The 19,553-nt window shown below is 34.5% G+C and overlaps 1 protein-coding gene across 1 annotated transcript in view; it reads left to right on the forward strand.

The window, feature by feature from the left end:
- DPH6 (diphthamine biosynthesis 6) overlaps positions 1 to 19,553 on the forward strand; it is a 206,830-nt gene that overhangs the window by 46,473 nt on the left and 140,804 nt on the right. The window contains exons 4-5 of the mRNA XM_009886923.1: positions 747 to 865; positions 14,583 to 14,644. Of these exons, the coding sequence (XP_009885225.1) occupies positions 747 to 865; positions 14,583 to 14,644 (181 nt within the window). The remainder of the gene's footprint in view (positions 1 to 746; positions 866 to 14,582; positions 14,645 to 19,553) is intronic.

A 19,553-nucleotide genomic window follows, 5' to 3' on the forward strand; every position in this document is an offset into this window, starting at 1 on the left:
CAAATAAATGTAATTTTTGAGTGCTCTGATGTAGTCCCATAGTTAAATGTTTTTAAGTTTTGCAGGAACTAATTGTTACACATTTTATCACCAACTGATGGTACTTGACAATTTGCAGAAGGGTTACCTATCAATAGTGCAAATTAGTGATTCTCTAATTTGATAAACAATCAAATGCTGTGTATCAAACGCTGTATAAATATGATATCTATCAAAACAAATAATTAAATTTACGTTAACAGGTTGTTACTTTGTATCAAAAGCTGTATACATTTTCCTGAATGATTCTTTTCCTTGGATGTTGATCCAAGTCACAGGTTTGTTAACAGATTCACCATATTGTACTAGTGATGTGGGCCACGTTTATCACAGAGCAGTAACTCTTGCCTCAGTTGTGTTCATAAAAAGTGATCACTTCCTAAGGTGTTAAATGGACTTTCATCCCTAAATGCTTAGGAATGCATTTTCTCATGGTTTTGCTTAAGTTCCCATGCAAATCTGTTTACATCAGTGAGATACATCTTTCTTACATGGATGAATTAGAGTGAGAGCAAGCTTATTCAATTTTTTTAATATTAGACATAATGTATATACTGAAATATGGGAATAGTAAAGTATTGAAATTGTGGAAGAAAAAATATTTTACGGTAGGAAATCAGGGAAATTAATTTTCTTTAATTTTGCATGAATCATGCTGCGTAAAAGCATAATACTTGGCTTTATCCAATTTTTTATTTGTTTTTAAGATGCAGAAGGCTTAATCTTCAGCCTTTAGCTTACCTTTGGCGTCGGAACCAGGAAATACTGCTTAAAGAAATGATATCATCTAACATTCAAGCCATAATCATAAAAGTGGCAGCTTTTGGTACGTATTCAGATTCTGATCAATATCGTCTACTGAATCTTCCCATGGGAAAATCCACAACACAGAAAACCAGAAAATTTATTCTATATTTTAGGATAAGAAATGTTAATATGAAAAAAAAATTAAAAATTATATGGCTAAATAACAGCTATGATGTCTGAATAATTTATTTACCTGTTTGCAATTCATTCTTATAGTAGATATGGAAAAGTTGGAAAGTAATTCTTCCTAGCATAGTCATTAAATTCCTTATGTGATTTTTTTTTTTTGTTCTAGTTTGGTTTTGATTTGCAGTAAAGATGCATGCATAATTCAGTGGTTCACAGTATTGTCATTTATACATGATGCAGACTGGTGGCTAGACAATATTATAAAACAACCGTGAAAGTTTTAATAGAAATACAACAAATTAAGATCAAACAAGATGTAATTATATGAGACCAAAACATTTTCTGTAACAACAGCCTTTGAGTTGGTAAAGCGTATCGCAAACAGTAGTAGTTCGTCATTGCCTTCAAAAAAGTGGTATTTACAATATAGTTGCTTTCTACACCAGAAAATCAATGTCTTTTCAGTTTCAGATATTTAAAATGAGGTTTGTATAATGAAGCAAATCAATACAAAAGATAACCTCTTTGTTTATTGTTTGAATGTCAAGATAAGGTCAAATGACGTTTTATAGGAAGGTTTATGGAATGATGTGCTGTATAACCCTAAGAAGCACGTAACAAACATGTTAATGGTACAATATATTCATTTCAGGCCTCTGTGCAGTTTTTCATTTAAGAGTATCAAGTGAGGTCTTAAGCATAAAGTGTGACCAAAGGACCTTTTCTTTTTTGATTGACTATAGATTTGTGGTCTGTTGGACCAACGAATGGCTAATGTAATACAAGAGGATCAGCATTGTTGGTGGCTGAAGATGTATGTTTAAAAAATATTGTCGCATAACCTTGCATTAGAAATCCAATGGCTGGTTTATCTGGGCAACTCTCACATCAAATTCCTGTCTGTCTTCTTTAAAGAATGCTTTATAACAAAGTAATTTCTCTTAAATGTTAACCAAGAATTGAATTGTAATGCTTTTAGACTGCATGAAGGCCATGACTTTTTTAATTAAAATTAATTATTTATTTTTTATGAATTTGTTCCTCTTCAGCTGGTATAGTTTCTACCCAGTTTTTACATTACCACTATGATGGTCTTGCTGTGTTGTTCTCTAGGATCTGCTAAGGCTGCTGGTGAGATTAGAATGATTAGAAATACCACATTTCCTCATTCACTTATAGGTAACAAGCAATGTAATTTAATAGCATTTTGATGAATTTTGGAAGCCCAGTTACAAATACATATGCTGTGTTTTCTACTATAAAATGGTTTTTTTTAATTGAAAAAAAAAAATACTTTTTAGATGAATAGTTTTCAGGCTATGTAAAGTACATTTTAATATTTGTTATTTTACCATAAAACAGAATGTTCTCATTGCTTATGCTGACATGAAGGAAAAGATAATTTATTTTTTTTTATGTATGTATAATATGTAACATCTTTTCACATCAGAATTATTTTTCATCAAGTTTAGGTGGTTTTCACTGAAATTTGTACAATTGAAAGAAACTAATTATGAAAGGGAAAAAACCCCCACACAATATGAAACAAGTAGATATTATTTAAAATTGATTTGAAAAATGTTAAAGAAAATATATGATTTAAAGAATAGATAAAACTATTTCACAGGTAGACATCCTTGATGAGCTGTCTTATGCCTGAAGCAAGATAAGGTTGTCTTTTGTATTCTACAGTCTTTAAAAAACTTAAAATGCACTAGTTAGTGCACAAAGAGTGCTTTGTGGGCTATTCATTGAAGGAGCGAATACCATAAATACTTGTAGATAGCAATTAGATAGAAAATCACTGCGATCTTTTTCCTTTTTATTTTTTTGGCTACAGGTAAAAGAAAGATCTTATCAGAGTCAATTTCTCACCTGCCTCAGGCAGACATAATTAGATGTAAGCAAATTTAATGGAGCTTGTGTGCTCTGGGGCCATTCTGTAATGCTTTAATAATTGCATGCCTTATTAAAGTGGATTTAAGGTATGAAGGCTGTTTAACATATCAAGTGGCAAAGAAGATAAGATACAGTTTAACTTTTTGCCTCTTAGATTAATAATCAAAGCTAAACTGCAATGAAAATATTTAAAATAACAGATTTAAGAGTCTGACGGGTAATGCATTAGATGGTACATTGTGCAGATGTTAACGCAAGAAACAAATCTGTAACTTAGCTTGACATTCATCAGCACTGGCATACTTGCACACCCGCCTTGTCCTGTTTTCCATTAACTCAGTGCCAGTATTGGCAAGGTAAAAGCCTGTCGTTTTATGTAGAAAACACATAATTATGCAAGTAAATGAGCATTAGTTTAGTACATTTCCCTAAATCCACCATTACAAATTAATACCATAAACTTTGCCAGTGGCAAGAGTCTTCTATCTCAGAGTAGTGTGCTTTTCCAGATGGGATACCAATTGCTTTCGCTTACGTGCAAAAGAAGTATTGTTAGCAAGCCTTCTTCACATGCCTTCTGTTGATCTATAAGTAGATCAGCTTTCTTTCCTTTAGAGTGTATTTCAGAGGCATTAATGATGACAGAAAAACATTCCATGATCTAGCAGCAAACCTGAGCAATAAAAAAAAAAAAAGCAAGCCGCTTATGCATATTTATCTTAAGTGCCATTTCCGTGCTGCTAAAGATGCCTGTATGATTCATGATACTTTTATATTTGAAATATACCCCTCTTCAGTGGAAACCCCAGAAAGTCAGAATGAGGTTACTCAGTAATAGCTAACATAGAAACAGTCATTGATTGTTTTTAACATGTGTGTGCCTGAAATTCCAGTAATATCTATTGCTTATGTGACACAGTGTAATATAGCACAATCATAAGATGCATTTTTCATATCCTTGCTCTCTGGACACATTTTATGGATTGAAATACTAATTAACTTGCAGAGTATGGATATAATAGATTCAACTTTTAATTTTGGTAACTTTATGTACTGGTCTTACCTGTGCCACGTTCTAAAGCACATTGCTTCCACTGTAGCATAAGGTGTAATACTCAGGTGGAAGTGAGAGAAGGATGAAGGTTACATTTGGAAGCAACCTTTGGGTTCTTCACAGTATGGTCCTCAGTAAAAATGGAGCATTGAGTCTTATTTAGTTTTACTTTACTTATATAGTTAACTATACCTAAATCTTGTTAAGAATTAACACAAAAAATTAAACCCCACTATACATTTTAAAATATGAAAAACTTCAGTTCTCATATATATGAGAATAGAGTTGAAGTTGGGTTTATGTCATGCAGTTAAAGCATTTTGTCCTCAGTGATTCTAGTTTTTTTTTGAAGCTTTAAGAGTAATGTTCACCTTCAGTAAGTTTTGTAAGTGCACTTTGTTAGCTTGAGAAAGTGGAAAAAAATGTGCTTCTTCAGTGTTTTAGTCAAAATCAGAATATAAGCTCAAATTTCTGTCTTTTAAGGGATTAATATGCATCATTTACTTTATACATTGCAGCTTCTTCCCTGTTTGGTTAAAGTAAAGTAATGATTTATTATTGAATTAAATAGTTGAAAAAACATTGTAATTGTGAGATCAAATAATAGAAATACTAAGTTGAAAAAAATCTTTCATGGTTAAACTATGTTTCTCACTTCTGGCTGTTCTTTGGATTACAGGAGATAAATGATACCATAATGCCGTTCAACTTGGTGAGGCCACAACTGGAATACTGTGTCCAGTTTTGGGCTCCCCAGTTCAAGAGGGACAGGGAACTGCTGGAGAGAGGCCAGCGAAGGGCAACTAAGATGATTGGGGGATTGGAGTATCTCCCTTACAAGGAAAGGCTGAGAGAGCTGGGACTCTTCAGCCTGGAGAATAGAAGGCTGAGGGGAGACCTTATTATTGCTTACAAATATCTAAAGGGTGGGTTGAAGGAGGATGGAGCCAGACTCTTCTCGGTGGTTCCCAGTGACAGGACAAGGGGCAGCGGGCACAAGTTGGAACATAGGAAGTTCCGTTCCAACACACGGAAAAACTTCTTTACAGCGAGGGTGACAGAGCACTGGCACAGGCTGCCCAGGGAGGGTGTGGAGTCTCCTTCTCTGGAGATTTTCAAAACCTGCCTGGATGCTGTCCTGAGTAATGTGCTCTGGGCAATCCTGCTTCAGCAGGGGAGTTGGACTAGATGATCTCTAGAGGTCCCTTCCAACTCTGGAAATTCTGTGATTCTGTGAACTGTTGAACAATAATAAAGTTTGAAACTTTGTCTCAGGGCTGAATAGCTTGTTGGCCTCAGCCTGCATTGGAAGTGAGGTTCTTATGCCATGGCTACATCCTTTATCTTGTAGGTCCAGCTGCTATGAGTGCTCCTAGACAATCTCCATGCTCAGCCATGGGTAGAGTTGGAACCACAGGGGCTGTGGAAGCCTAAATTTTGAGATGGTGTGGGCCCTAGTTGCTTACCCAGGCTATTTCCCTCCAACAATGGAGTAATGAGTCCTTAGGGAGCCAGTGCCATCTCCTGCCTGTCATCAAATCCTGAAGTTCCTTCTCTAAACTGAGCTGTCTGAACTACGTATATTTAACTTGAGACTCCTTAGCTGCGAGCAGATCTTGACGTTTGCCTCACAAGGTTGAGAAAATTGGTATGCTCCAGGTGTAGGTAGAATCCTCTGAAAAGCTGATAATTTAGGGATGCCAATGTTGTTGTATATCAGCTTTTCATTTAGAGAGAATGTTACTTCTTAGTATAATGAAATCAGTACCTGTAGCTTTTGTTTATTATTTAAACCTAAACACCTAGGTGTCTGCTTTATTGTTTATTATTTGCATGCCACTAGTGTACAGAAGTGAAATCCTGACTGACTGAAGTTGATAGCCAGATTCCCATTAATTTTAATGGAGGTAAGATTTACGTATAAAGTAGTACATTAGAAAAGAACTAGCACCACACAGTTCTTGGTTAAGCTCCTGAGGGTGTAATTTAGTGTTAAACTGATCTAATAGTGACTTGCTGCCAGAAGGCTGATCTTTCCTTTCCCCTTCTAGCTGACTCTTCTAAAGCACAAGTCTCTACTTGCTTCTGCCCCTGTAAAAGCTTCAGTGATTGTGTGGCTGCAGTTGGTGATCCAGTGGAGAAGTACTACACAGAAGGGAACTGCTGTGTAGATGCCACATGCATGGAGCACGAAACTCTATCAGTAGAAAGCTTACCACTAAATTGGGTTGGCTGTAATGTCAGATCATACCCTGAAGTAAAATTGGTGGTTGTGTGAGCTTTGTCTGAGCACATCATCTGTGCAATGGAAAGAAACAGTGTTTGAAAATGTGTCTCTGGTTTTTAGTAGTGAGCAATTTTAAAGTAATTGTTGGGGAAACTGAAGGAACTTGTATCATCATCATAGGGGGTCATACTTACTTCCTCTAAGTATTTTTTAAAAATTCTCAGACATTTCACAACATATGAGAAGGAAGCGAGGAACATTTTCTTAAGAAATCAATACGAGATCCCAGTTGTTTGCTTCCATATTGTATTGTAAGAATTTGTTTACTTTCTTATTACTAGATAAACTAAACATTGGCATTATTCTTAGCTAGTTCAGCTTATCTAGAGCTCATTGTTCCGTTGCTTTTCCCTTGGGCAGTTACCAGACACTGGAGCTGTAATGGAATCTATGACAGACAGTCTTTGAAACCTTTGCTCTTGATAGCATCTGGTTTTATTAATATGAAAAAGACTTCTTCTGTTTATCGTAATTTGAAGTGGAACATAAAATGACCAATAATATTTTTCCAAGTACTGACAAATTTTAATCATTGTCTATTTTGTTAGGAATAATGTATTCTAAAAAGTAGCCTTAAACTTCTGTTAGAAATATTATCCCTGAACAATGTTAAAGTATTATCTTTTATACACATATGATAGATTTAAATTAATTTTTATTGTAGTTTTTTTCAGATTATAAATTTGGTAAATTTACACCTATCATGTACTTCAGGAAAGATGCTTTTATTAGTCTTTTCCCTCTTCTAATCCTTGTTTCCCAGCTAGCACATGTTATTATCTCTGAATTTTCAAACAAAGCTTTCAAAGCTTAGTTGGTCCTTTAGAGTTTAAGCGTATTTAACACTTTTGCCTTAGGCTTGTTCCCCAATACATTTGTCTACTACCTCATTTATCTACATCATTCATGTTATTTACGATAGAAGAAAAGGTACCACACCTGTTTGTTCACCAGACATTGTATGAATAGACTTGGGAACAATTATGAAACCAGAGGAGCCATTTTAACTCATGCCTTTTTTTGTCCCGAGGGAAAAGATTCACATGGAAAAATGTCAATTGTATGCAAGACCAGAAATCAATCAAAATTAGCTTGGAATTTAAGAAGAGTATGTTGCAAAAGAGATGAGTAAGAGAAAAGAGAACTAGGAATGGACTTCAAGTGAAGAAAAGTTTTGATTTGGGTCATAGCTGAAAGGTTAGAAAAATAAGATAAGAAAATCATCTTTGCATTTGGAATGTTATTTGCCTGATGCTTGTGTATGAATGACAGATACTTTGTTACCAGTGAAAGATGAGGTTTTCGAAAGAGCTTTTAGTGCATTGGTATAAAGAAATGTTTGAAAATAAAGTGTGTTAGAGAAGAAATGAGATTTTGTAACAGTTTGCATAAGCGGGTCTAGAAACAGGTTAGAGAGAAGAAGTATGATTCCCTCTTTGCTATCTCTTGAGCCTGTAGGCTAGAGATTGGGAAGAATGTCGATATTTTCAGTAGTAACAAATGACAGGAGTTGGAAGGAAGAGTGGGAAAGTGAATGTGCCTGAAAACAGAAAGGTAATTGAAAGCTGACATTACTGAGTGCAGTGTTTCTTAAGGAGATGTTGGAGAGAGATGGCTTAAGAGTGGAAAGATCACTTTGCAATATGGAGAGATCAGATCATCTAAAGAAAAAGTGAAATGGAAGGAGTGGGCTAAGAATGGACTGTTAGATATTTAAAGTGAAAGAAAAGGAAGTAAGGGTTCTTGTGAAGGAAGCAGAAGAATGGTCAGAGAACTTTGAGCTGAAAAATAGTGAAAGAAAAAGTTTAGTAAGAGATGTCGAAAATAGAAATGATCTTAACAAAATGAAAATCAAGAGGGAGAAGTGGTGTCTTGTTAATGCTAGAGTATTACTTGCTGCTCTTTAATGCTTGTTAAGATTTAAGTTCTGGATGCACATTCACTATGCATTCTGCACTGAAACAGAGCTTAAACTCAAAGCTTTCAAGGCATGCCTGTGTTGTTAGAACCATACATAGACGCTTGCTTTCCAGGTCTCTATGAGTTGAAGTTTTACAAGACTTCTTGTCCTAACCTGATCCTTTATTTCTGCTCTGGCCTTTACCCTTTTGCTGATGATCTACTGATTTCACCTGTCAGAAGTCTCTGTTGTTCCCTTTGGGAACTGTGACTTTTTAAAGGTTTATAACGTGTCTGCATGGATATGGATTTAATCAGTGGCACAAATTTTGCCACTTGCACCATGCATCTTTCTTTGCCACTGAGTCAAATTTCAATTCTTTTCTTCAAAGCTTAATAACACTGAACTGTTCAAAGCATGGAAATACCAGAATTCTTTAATAAAGCAGTACATCCTTCTTTATCCACACTATGGTGCTGGAATAGTTGAACTCTTTGAATTAAATGGATTAATAAACAAATAACACTCTAAAGTAATTCTACTCAAAACATTTCAGTATGCCAAAGTTAAAACCACTGAAAACAGATTTATCTTGGAAAGTCATGCATATGTTATGAACCAAACCTGTAATAAATTTTGGTTTAGGTGTCTGAAGTCCATTGAAGGTCCTGAGAGGAAGTTGACTGGGGCAGTATTTTCAATGAGCTGAACCATTTGCTGTATAGAGTCTTGGATTTGATTAAAAGCAGTTTAATGCTGTTATTAAACAATTCTTCACGATCTCTTTTTAAACTATGAACATTTTAGAGTTTTAAAAGTATCTCTGTGAAAATACTGCCTCATTATTTGATGAAACAATACATAATTTCTTCAAAGACTTACTGAGGTTTCTGTTCTTGGAATGGCAGAGCTAAGTTGCTTTGAATCCTAGATGTAACTAGAACACAAATAACTTTGATGTTAAAAAAAAAAAAATAATCACAAGAGATTACAGATAAAATTAACATTGCTGGTATGAAGAGTTTTAGAGCCTTTTACCTCTTAGAATTCTAAATTTGATGACATCAGACTAACCCAGTTCAGACAATACTTGATGAACTTCCGAGAAAGAAGATAAACTGTTATCCTAAGTAAACTGCACTGGGAACATGCTAGAACTACTATGGGATTAATATCACAACTTTACCACTTAGCTTGAAAAGAGTTACTGTCTTCAGATTCCATCCCTGTACTATTGTCACACTGGATAAACTACCCCATACAAAAAAAGAAAAGAATAGGAAAAAAAAATAATAGGAAAAAAAATTAAAAGAATAGGAAAAAAAAGAAAAGAATAGGGAAAAAAAGAAGTAGGCGCGTAATCAAGTTGCATGAATTTTGCTCTTTTATACAGAAGTATATTCATCTCAAATCTTTCAGAGGTGAGGTAATATGCAGTATTTATTGCACTTTCCTTCATTTTTGTATGAAAATTAAGGCGCTTTTACAGTTTATTTGATGTTTTGGAAAAGGAAGATCAAGGAATTCCTCCAGTTCACCATTGTTATACAACTTTTCATGTGTGAAAGTTATGAGGAAGTTAAGAGTCAACTATGAATCTATCAAGTTATGCTACCAGACAAAAAGTTCACTTTCCGACTCTTTGTAGAAATGAAAACTAAATATGACACCAGGAATAATTTGCCTCAAGGCAATTTAAGGTATAGATTTACAGCGCATTAATATCTCTGTGGCAGGTGTACTCCTACGTCATGAAGGGTATGTGACAATCCTGCACTCCTGCAGAGTAAACCTGCTTTACCAACTAATACTTTTTTGTTTGGGCTTTTTCTGTGCTGTTAGAAACATTCTCTGATTCAGTATTGTTTAAAGAAGAGTACTTGATCCTGCTTTATGAAAATCAGTGATTTTGTATTGTTTACTGAGAAAGAAAAGAAGAGACACATTTAAAGTAGAGGATTTTACCTTCAAAAATAGTCCTATTTTCTCTGTTTCAAAACTAAGATGGGTGGTTGCATGTATCCTTTATACTCTTTTGCTTTCTCTCCATATTTCTGTATTTTAAAGGTCCTATAACCTCCTTGTTAACCCTGTTTTCTTCTTGAAAAATAAATTTAAAAGAGAGAGAGAAAGAGGCTAGTTTTGGTTCCAGAAGACTTAAGTCTTTCATTGCCTCTGTTATTTAAAGTTCTAACTAATTCTGCTTTTGGTGAGCAGTTGATTTGGGATCTTTCCAGAAACCATATTGTGCATTATATTGCCCTCCATTGTCAGAAGTTAAGTCTTCGTCCCTGACGTCCATAATGATGGCAGTTACTAATCTTCTCAAAAATATTTCTCAAGAAGTCAGGAAAAAGAAGAGAACTTTTAGTTGCTGTGACTTTAAAACAAGTTCTTTTTTTTTTTTTTTTATAAAGTCTATTGTAATTCTATGTATATGAAGTTTTAAGAAAATTGATAATATATAGTGATTTTAATCTTATTTTATGGAATAAGACAGAGAGGAATAAGATGTACTTTTTGAATGATAAGGTTGGTTAGTCAGGAAAGGACAGATATTTGTCCCTATATTGTCAACAGATAATGGTTAACTCGTATTTTATTGATGTGTGTGTGTGGTAGTGATTCTTTCACAAGGTGTTCATGTATTATGGGTTAGAGTTTGGTTCAGTGTAGCTTCTAGAAGAACTTTATCTACCACCATTTCTTTATCAGGGAGTCTAGCGATAGGATGAGGGGTAACGGTTTTAAACTGAATGAGGGTGGATATAGATTAGATATTAGGAAGAAATTCTTTACTGTCAGGGCAGTGAGGTACTGGAAGAGGTTGCCCAGAGAAGCTGTGGATGCCCCATCTTTGGAGGTGTTCACGGCCAGGCGGGATGAGGCTTTGGGTAACCAGGTCTAGTGGGAGGTGTTCCTGCCCATGGCAGGGGGGTTGGAACTCGATGATCTTTAAGGTCTCTTCCAACTCAACCCATTCTATGACTCTATGATTCTATGAAAAGTAATAATTGTCATTTATTTTTATTTATTCAGCATTTTTCTAAGAGGTAAAAATAGATATTTTTTTTTTTATATGAAAAGACTCTTAAAAATCAAGACTATTTTAAAATTCGGAACATGTATAAAACATGGCCTTGTTAATAAGATGAGGCTGTAGAATGTTGATTATATTATCTGAATGTAATGCCATGAAAATGGAAGTTGATTTTCTAATGATCTTGATAAATGCAAGTAATATGGGGTAGTTATCCCTCAGGTGAGGCCTTTATGCTACACTAATACATGTGTACAAAGCGAACCATTTAAAATATAGTTCTTTTGTGTAACTTAACACTAACATGCTTAACGGTAGTGAAATGCCCAGTAATGTTTTTCAGTACATTTTTTCACTGTAGAACAAAGCCTTGAATTTCTGCCTCAGCCTTTTGACATGGCTGCAGTTCTCTGCAGCACTTGTCTTGTGGCTGTGCGTAAGAGGGCTCTGCAACCGTGGTTGGCATCTGCAGGAAGGAGTTCTGCTCCTGTCAGTGGATTTATCAGGAATTACAGGTGGAATAGAAATTACTTTGAAGTGATTATACCATTTGTGCTATCACATACTGATTTTACAGTAAAACTAGGCCACAAAACTGGAGGTGAGAGCACAATTTGTTTTACTAAGCACTGTTAAAAACAGCATGCTCAAATCTTTCGAGATGTTTCTGTTGTCATGTACTGGCCTGTCCCAAAGAAATAAAGCTCCACTTGCTCCTTTGACAGCTTGTAATAAATTGACTGATGTAGTTCAGCTGGGGAGTTAAAAATGCATTGAAAATAATGGGGCATAACATTCTAGGGTTAACATTTATTCATAGATGATGCAATTAAATAAAACAGGCATTAACTTCAAGGTCAGTCAGTAAAGTAATAAAAGGGAATATTTTAATTGAATTGTAATCGCTTCCCATTGATACATGCAAGTTAAGTAAAATAGATGTCAGTGCTGCAAATTATAGTTCCCTTCCTAATTAATTTCTTAGTTCTACATACAGTCATCCAGGCCCTGGACGTTGTTGTTGGTTTATCCACCCAGCCAGCTTTCTTCACATCTAGTTTCGTGGAGGAAAAAACTGGAGGATGTGGTTAAATGGAATGTACTGAGAATTTACAATACATTGTTTTTCTTTTTAGCCTAAGTCATTTTAAGAATCTGAATCAATCTATTCCTTTGTTTAAAGAACAACATACCAAATTGAAGTATAGATTTATATTAACTGTTTTGTAAGTATGGTTATAGATTTATGATATTGATAGTGGCAATAGACATACAGCTTCATCTATGCATGCATACCATTAGAGATTTGGGATATGGATTACTGGTTCTGCAGATTACAGGTTACATTGGTTCTTGATGCCTTTAGCAGACAGTCTCTATTCACTCACAATACAAACCTATTGGAAACTAAAGGATATAATATTTTTCAAAAGAAAGACAAGCTATCCAAAAATAGAATTTTACTAAGAAACGGAAAGGGTATATTGCACTTTCAGATTTTCATGCAGGTGTGGAATATTACTGGTCTACCCATAGTGTATACATAGGCAATTTATTTGTATTTTGTATACTATTTGTATAATAGTTTCTTTTAAATTACTGGGTTTTGTTCATTAGGGGGCAGAACAGTAGGTATATCCTTCTTAATATCAAAAAGAAGTTGTGAAAGAAATCATATGTTAGTGTGTCTAGTAGCATGTTAGTTTTCCCTTCTCACATGTTTGTGATGTATTCTTTAGTTTAAATTTAAAGAAAACAATTTTTTTTTTTTTATCAAGGAGAGGAGTTGCTCTGGGAGTTGCTTTTGTTAAAAAAGTAACTATGTAAATGAAGGATTTTAATGTTAATGTGTGAGATGAGTAATATGATACTTATTATTATTAGTTTATTTTAAGAGAAAATGCTTGTTTAGCCTAATACCTGTCCCATACACATATATAATGCTAAGCTGGTGTAAGTTCAAAGATATCACCAGAATCATTGGAACTATTGAAATGAAATTAAGATATTTCAAAATTATTTCCACAAGCATAAATTATCTTATATCTCGCAACACACATTTTTAGTCTGTTAATAAAAAGCAATAAACCAATACCAAAAGAGAACAGAGGAAGGAAAAAAACCTCCGTCCTCTTTCATTTTAATTATTAAGCAGTTTTTAAAATGTTCCCCTAGATAGTAAGGGAATTTTTAATATGCTTTAATGAAATATTTAAAAACTTTATTAATGTTTTGAGATCTCATTCACTCTAACTTGTTTTAGTTTCACAGGCATTTAAATATACCAAGACCATCATTGTAAAAATTAAAAGCCATATCAGCTATTTGAACTCAGCAACGACTTTATATAATAGTATACCATACATTTATATAACAGCTTTCATCATCAATGATCTAAAGTGCTTTGCAAGGTACATACTTCAGAAATTGCTTCTAAATGGAGTCGTTCTGGTGGCAGCTCTTTAATGATACCCATTATTGTATAAAGCAGTAAAGCAGGAGAAAATAGACAAGTATTGCGATCAGTACAAAAAAGCCCCAAACCGCAATAATTAAGAGTAGTAAAAAATGTGATCACTGAAAGTTTCCCAGTGTTTCTTGACTTTCAGAAGTCATTATTTTGTTTGTTCTCATTTACTTTGTATTTTAAGACCTTTTGACCACTTAGTCTCGAATCCAACTAGGATGTTTATTTGGCTGAAGAAGTTGTCTTGAAAAAGCTCTTGAAAAAGTTGTTCCGGGATGTTTTATTCCCTACTGATTTCTGCCAATTATTTGGTTTATTCCTGAGAAGTGACCATTTAATAGCCATGAGTTGGCAAAATCATAAAGTCAAAAAGGTTAAACAGGAACACAGAGGGGCAAGTTAAAGGAATTATCGAATGTTAATACGGCTTACTTTTTCCAAGAAAAATAAATCAAAATGTAGATATCATACAGAATATTTTGTGATGGATCAAAATGAACAACGTTAAAGACATTTTCTTTATATCTCTATCCTTTTTAATTCTTACCTTTTTTTCTGTGGGTCACACACACACAGCATGTGATTTAGCAAAACAGTTTTTGTTGTAGAAACCAGTCTGTGTCCCTTCCAGTAATTTGCAGAAACTATAAAAAATTGACTTGTATTTTAATTTAATAGATATCTATAAAGGTAACTTCTGACTCAAAGAGGTGATTTCTGTGTATTATTTTTCTATAAATATAAACAGGTTTTCCAGTTGACATGCAGTGAAAAGGTAATTTGCCTTATTTTTTCACAAATGGGGTAAGAGAAAATTCTGAATAAGTGTGTTTTCTCTATTTTAGATACAGCAGGACTAGTTTCTAAGGGAGACATGACATATTAAAAAAAAAGAAGCCTTTCTTGATATCATAACAGTATTTTGTAAATAATATTCTCACACTTTTTCTTTTTTTTCAGGTTTAGATCCAGATAAACATCTAGGAAAAACACTGGATCAAATGGAGCCTTATCTTTTGGAGGTCAGTATTACTTAAAGGATACTCATACAGGTAAAGTTGCAATTAAAAAGTAACATAGGCAGAAATTCAGTAAAATTAACTTAATCAAAAATTACTTAGTTACTTTCAGAAATTAGGTGCTAACCCAAGGCTTATCTTTGTACATAGAATATAAGTCTCTGATAGGCACCTTCAATATGAAAAATGTTCTTTCTGGAGGTAGTTCACAAATGGTGCCATCATCTTTAAAACAAACTAAAGGGAAGAAACCTCAATATTAAGGGAATACTAACTCGTATGTCAATATAATAAAGCTAAATAATTGCATGCAGGTTAGAGACTTTCACAGGAAGGAATGGTAGTGGCAAAATCATAGATGATAGAAAACTTCCCCACAGATACCCATCTGAAGGTTTCCTACTATTTTTTGCACAGTCAGACTGCACGAAGTAGGGCCTTTCGAAAACAGAGTAAGAGTTATTTTCCAGAGGATGTGCTTAATTCTGTGCAAAGGGTTATGTAGTCCTCAAGGCAGGAAAATGCTTGTAGGCAGAGCTAATAATTTTATTTAAAGAAAAATTATATAACTAGGAGAAAAAGAAACCCAAACAGATTTTGTACATGAGTCTTCTTTGAGTTTGAGGTAGAAGCATCAAACATTAAGCTAAGCACAGTTTAAGAAAAACAGCTCTGAAAGTGTGTTTACATGTATTGTCTGGGACAAAGCCAGTTTACCACAGTTCCTTGTCCATGAGCCTGTTAAAAACCCACGATTATTTGTATGTTCAGCTATTAAGAGAGTCTTGCTCTAACTTTTATCAGTGTAAGCTGTCTAAATTTGCAAAAGCCAATCTCCTAAAAATACTTTTTGTTGTTAATCTGGGTAGTTACAGTTCAGCCTGGTGGCATAAGCAGTTTTTCTGGAACAATTAAGGGCATGGCAAACTTGTGGAAGACAAATAAAAAATGACACAAATTTGTTAGGAACTTAAAAATTCTCTTGCTACTGAAAGATAGTGAAGTTAAATAGGAATTATATCTTGAGTTTAACTTAATTTTGTTACTCATTTACATGGATGGAGAGAAGAGGATTGATAATTGGTACTTGGCAAAGCTGAAGAGGAAGAGTGAATGTCCATGACATTCAAATAGTCTTACCTGAAGAGATTGTTGTTGGCCTGTTCTTAGCTTGAAGTTTGTTGTTCTGCTTCAGAGGTGGAGAATCTGCCCAGAAACCTTTTCCCCGCCTCCCTATATAAACTAGTTGACGTAAAAATCCCCTTTGTTATCTCTTTTTGTAAGTCTTGCTCTTGACTGATCTTTAGATCATCTCAACTACAGCAACTATTCAAGAATACCAGGGGGTGGGAAGAAATGCTTTATCCTTCTCCAGGAAAAGGAAGGAAGGGAAATAAGTATCTTCTTAAATACTTGTACTATGGGTAAAAAAGCAATGACAGAGATATACAGTAGGAGTACACAAAAATAAGTATGTATTAACTAGATATAAAATATTTGTTCATATTTTGTCATTAGTAGATATTTTATTTCATGGGGTGATAATAAAGGTAGACTTAAAACAGCAAGTAATTGCTAAATCTAGGGATATCTGTAAGATCCAAGAATAGTTAGAAGAGGGGACGAGATTTATCCTTTCTGAAAAGTATAAACTGGATTTCTACAGGAAAAGGAAGGAACAGGGAATGGGACCACCACTTCAAGCGTCAATGGACTTTTGTATTAGGTAATATAATCTGATTGAACACCGGGCTAACTTCGAATTGGAAGCTGTATTAACATGGCTGTTTGGCTCAGCTAATAACCCACTGAGAACCAGAGTCTGCAAGTTTCAGTTCACCACTTGTGAACGTGGTTAGACTGCTTCCAGGAGCTTGGCTGCGAAGTGGGCATTGCCCTGCGTGAACATGCTGGACTGGAGTCTTCGTCGCACTCCACGTTTGTGTCATAGGCCTGCTCTCACCCTGACGTGCTCTATAGCTCAAGAGAGTCACACTACTGTGGAAAAGCAGTTGCACGGACATGCAAAGTCACATTCTGCGTGGGCTGTAGAAATGGCTAATGATTAATAAATTCCCAAAACAGTGGTTTGGAAGATCTTTGGAGTCATGGGTAAATAATGCATAGTTTAAGAGTACGATAAACATTTAAGTGCTCCTCCCCCAGTTTCTTGCTGCAGATAATTTAAGCCATGTTTCTGTCAGAGCTGTTTCTTTAGAATCTTAGTAAGTGACAGCTAAGGAAGGATAAAACTTCATAATCATGAAACAACGAACAATTTACTGTGGAATGAATTTAACAGAAGCATCAATTTTACTGTAATATCAATCCCATACTGGTCAGTCGCGTTTGGATGAATTAATATTGATGTGGGACTAGTTAAATAAGCCAAAGCAGGAAAGTATAGTCTATGCAGTTGCAGAAAGCTTCTGTTACCAAAATTCAGGTTGCAACTTTGGTGAGGCTGCAACTACTCACCTTAGCTGAATCAGTAGTCTTGACTTTCTTTAAAAGTGTAGCAGCAAGTATTGCAGTATCAGTTATGTTAATAGGGTATGATTAAAATAAGGGTTTTTTTAAAATACTCATTTTAAAAAGAAAATAATAAACTAAAAAATCCGAAAGTACACGGTATTTGGGGGAATTAAATATATTCTTCTTATGTTTGATGGCTCAAGTGAAGTGGTTCTTATTAATTGGTTTCACTGAAACTCTTACTGTCATGGTTAAATACTTCTCAAAACCCACATTTGCAGGTTTTATCTTTTATTGACACAACAATAAACAGAGCAACGACTGCAAAGCTTAAGGTATAGAACTAGTAGGGCATTCTGACCCTACTTGGAAATGGTTGACAGGCCATTGCAGGGGAGACTGATATTTGTTCTTGTAACTGTTTCCTGTGCATATGCATGCTATGAAAGTCAAAGTCAGTACAAATAAATTGTTTTTACTGGATACTTAGTTGGCTTTAAGGCCTAATAAAACCAAGTCATTAACTATAAACTGAAGAGAAATGCTTAGGTTTATGATGTGAAAAATACTTTTTTGCAACCTAATGAAGTCTTCAACATCAGAAGTTCTGGTAGACAGAAGGTGAGAGCAAGGAGTTCAGAGTTTTCAGTAAGGAGGAGAGACAAAATTTAATATTCTGACCATACCAAAGCAAACACCATAATAAATTCATTTGTAACATTGCACATCCCGCAAACTACCACAATTTTATATACTCTTCTATCTTTGATTTGTGTTGTGTTATCTAATCAGTAATTTCAAATTTTACAACAAATTCCTTGAAATTTGTTGTTATTGTCTTTTGCTAATTTATGCTTTTTGCTATTCTTGTGGGATTCTCTTTTGGGCTCTTTGTTGACCTCTAATGTTATTTATGTAGTTCTTCGTTCAGCTAGGTGCAGGATTTTTCATTACAGCATTTTCCCCAGTGTTGTGCACAAGTTTGTGAGAATTTTTGCAGTTCTGTTTAAAAGGAATTAAACGTTGTTCTCTGTGTTCTTCGGTTTTGTTGAAAACCAGTTTATATCTTCATTAGTTCAGTGCCCATAAAAATGCCAATGTTGAATATAAGAAGGTCTTTGATATTGAACCACAACATGTATAACGTGAGTCATTTGAGTTTGGGAGGAATATCCTGCTTTACATTTTAGCATGTGTTCACAAAGTTCAACTTCTCAGATGCTGCAGATCAGGAATTAGGACCTTGCTTGCTTCTTTTTATACTAGAAGTTTACCTTAAGGAACTAGCAATAAAATCAAAATCAACTTGTATTACTGTCATGTGCCTATTATAATTCGTATTTTGGATGTACAAGAAATAAGCATGAGCTAATAGTTTTATTTTTGAAAAATCTCTTGTTGAGACCTTATGAGTGTCAATGTTAATTGAAAAAAAAAAAAACAAACAACCCAAAACAAACCCACAACCCACCCCCAATTACATCCACTGAATTATTTAACTTCGGAAAAAAAACATTGTCACCTACATTTTCAGTCTTCAGATTTACTTTATTTTATGTGTGCAATAGAAATCGTAATAATTACTGTCATAAAGGTGAGGTGATTCTGCTGCTGTAGCAGCAGAAAAATGGTGGAGTATTGAGTGGGAAAAACTTAATTTTGCTATTTTTTTCTGGCTTTACATGCAGAAGGTTGAACTTCTGAGTACAACGATGATCTGCAACCCATAGTTTCATCAGGGGTGAATTATACAGGCTGAGGACATGGGCATTGTGGCAAGGAAAGTTCTTGAATTATTACTTTTTTCTAAATGATAGGGCTTTGATTAATTATTGATGAATGGTTGCTACATACTTGCTAAATTATTAAGTTGCTCTCATGTCCCACTGTTTCCTATATACCAGGAGCCCTAGCTTTTTACCTGAAAGAATTTCTTGGCAATTTGCCAAATCTCAGGGGCTGCTCACACTTTCCTTACAAGTTAGAAATAGGATGGTAAATACATATTATGGTACTATTGACTGTACTTCTCTCTCTGCTAAGAGACAGTAAGAAAATGTCTAGTCATTTGTATGCTTGCCTTAGAAGTTGATGAGTACTTCTTGATGTAAAGAGCATTTCTGTAATTATAGAGAATTTACTAAGTGTTACAATTTCTGTCTGGGAACAAAGTCTTCGCTTGAAATAGGAAGCACTTTGATTCATATCTTTTATCTTTGATTACTAAACTTAAATGAGAAAGTCAGCTGTAATCCTTGTGTTTCATTCCCAAGGTAGGAAGAGACTGTTCTTCGGGTAATGTTTGTGCTGATTGTTTATATGCCTTTTGTCTCATTGTGTACTTGAGTTAAGATGAATTTTGTGTAGTCTAGAAAATGTTTTCATTATATTTCTTTTGGATTTTGAATTGAATTTGCATTTTTAGTGAAGTGTAATT

The sequence above is a fragment of the Charadrius vociferus genome, unplaced genomic scaffold, assembly GCF_000708025.1.
Source record: "Charadrius vociferus isolate BGI_N301 unplaced genomic scaffold, ASM70802v2 scaffold14, whole genome shotgun sequence".
NCBI lineage: Eukaryota > Metazoa > Chordata > Aves > Charadriiformes > Charadriidae > Charadrius > Charadrius vociferus.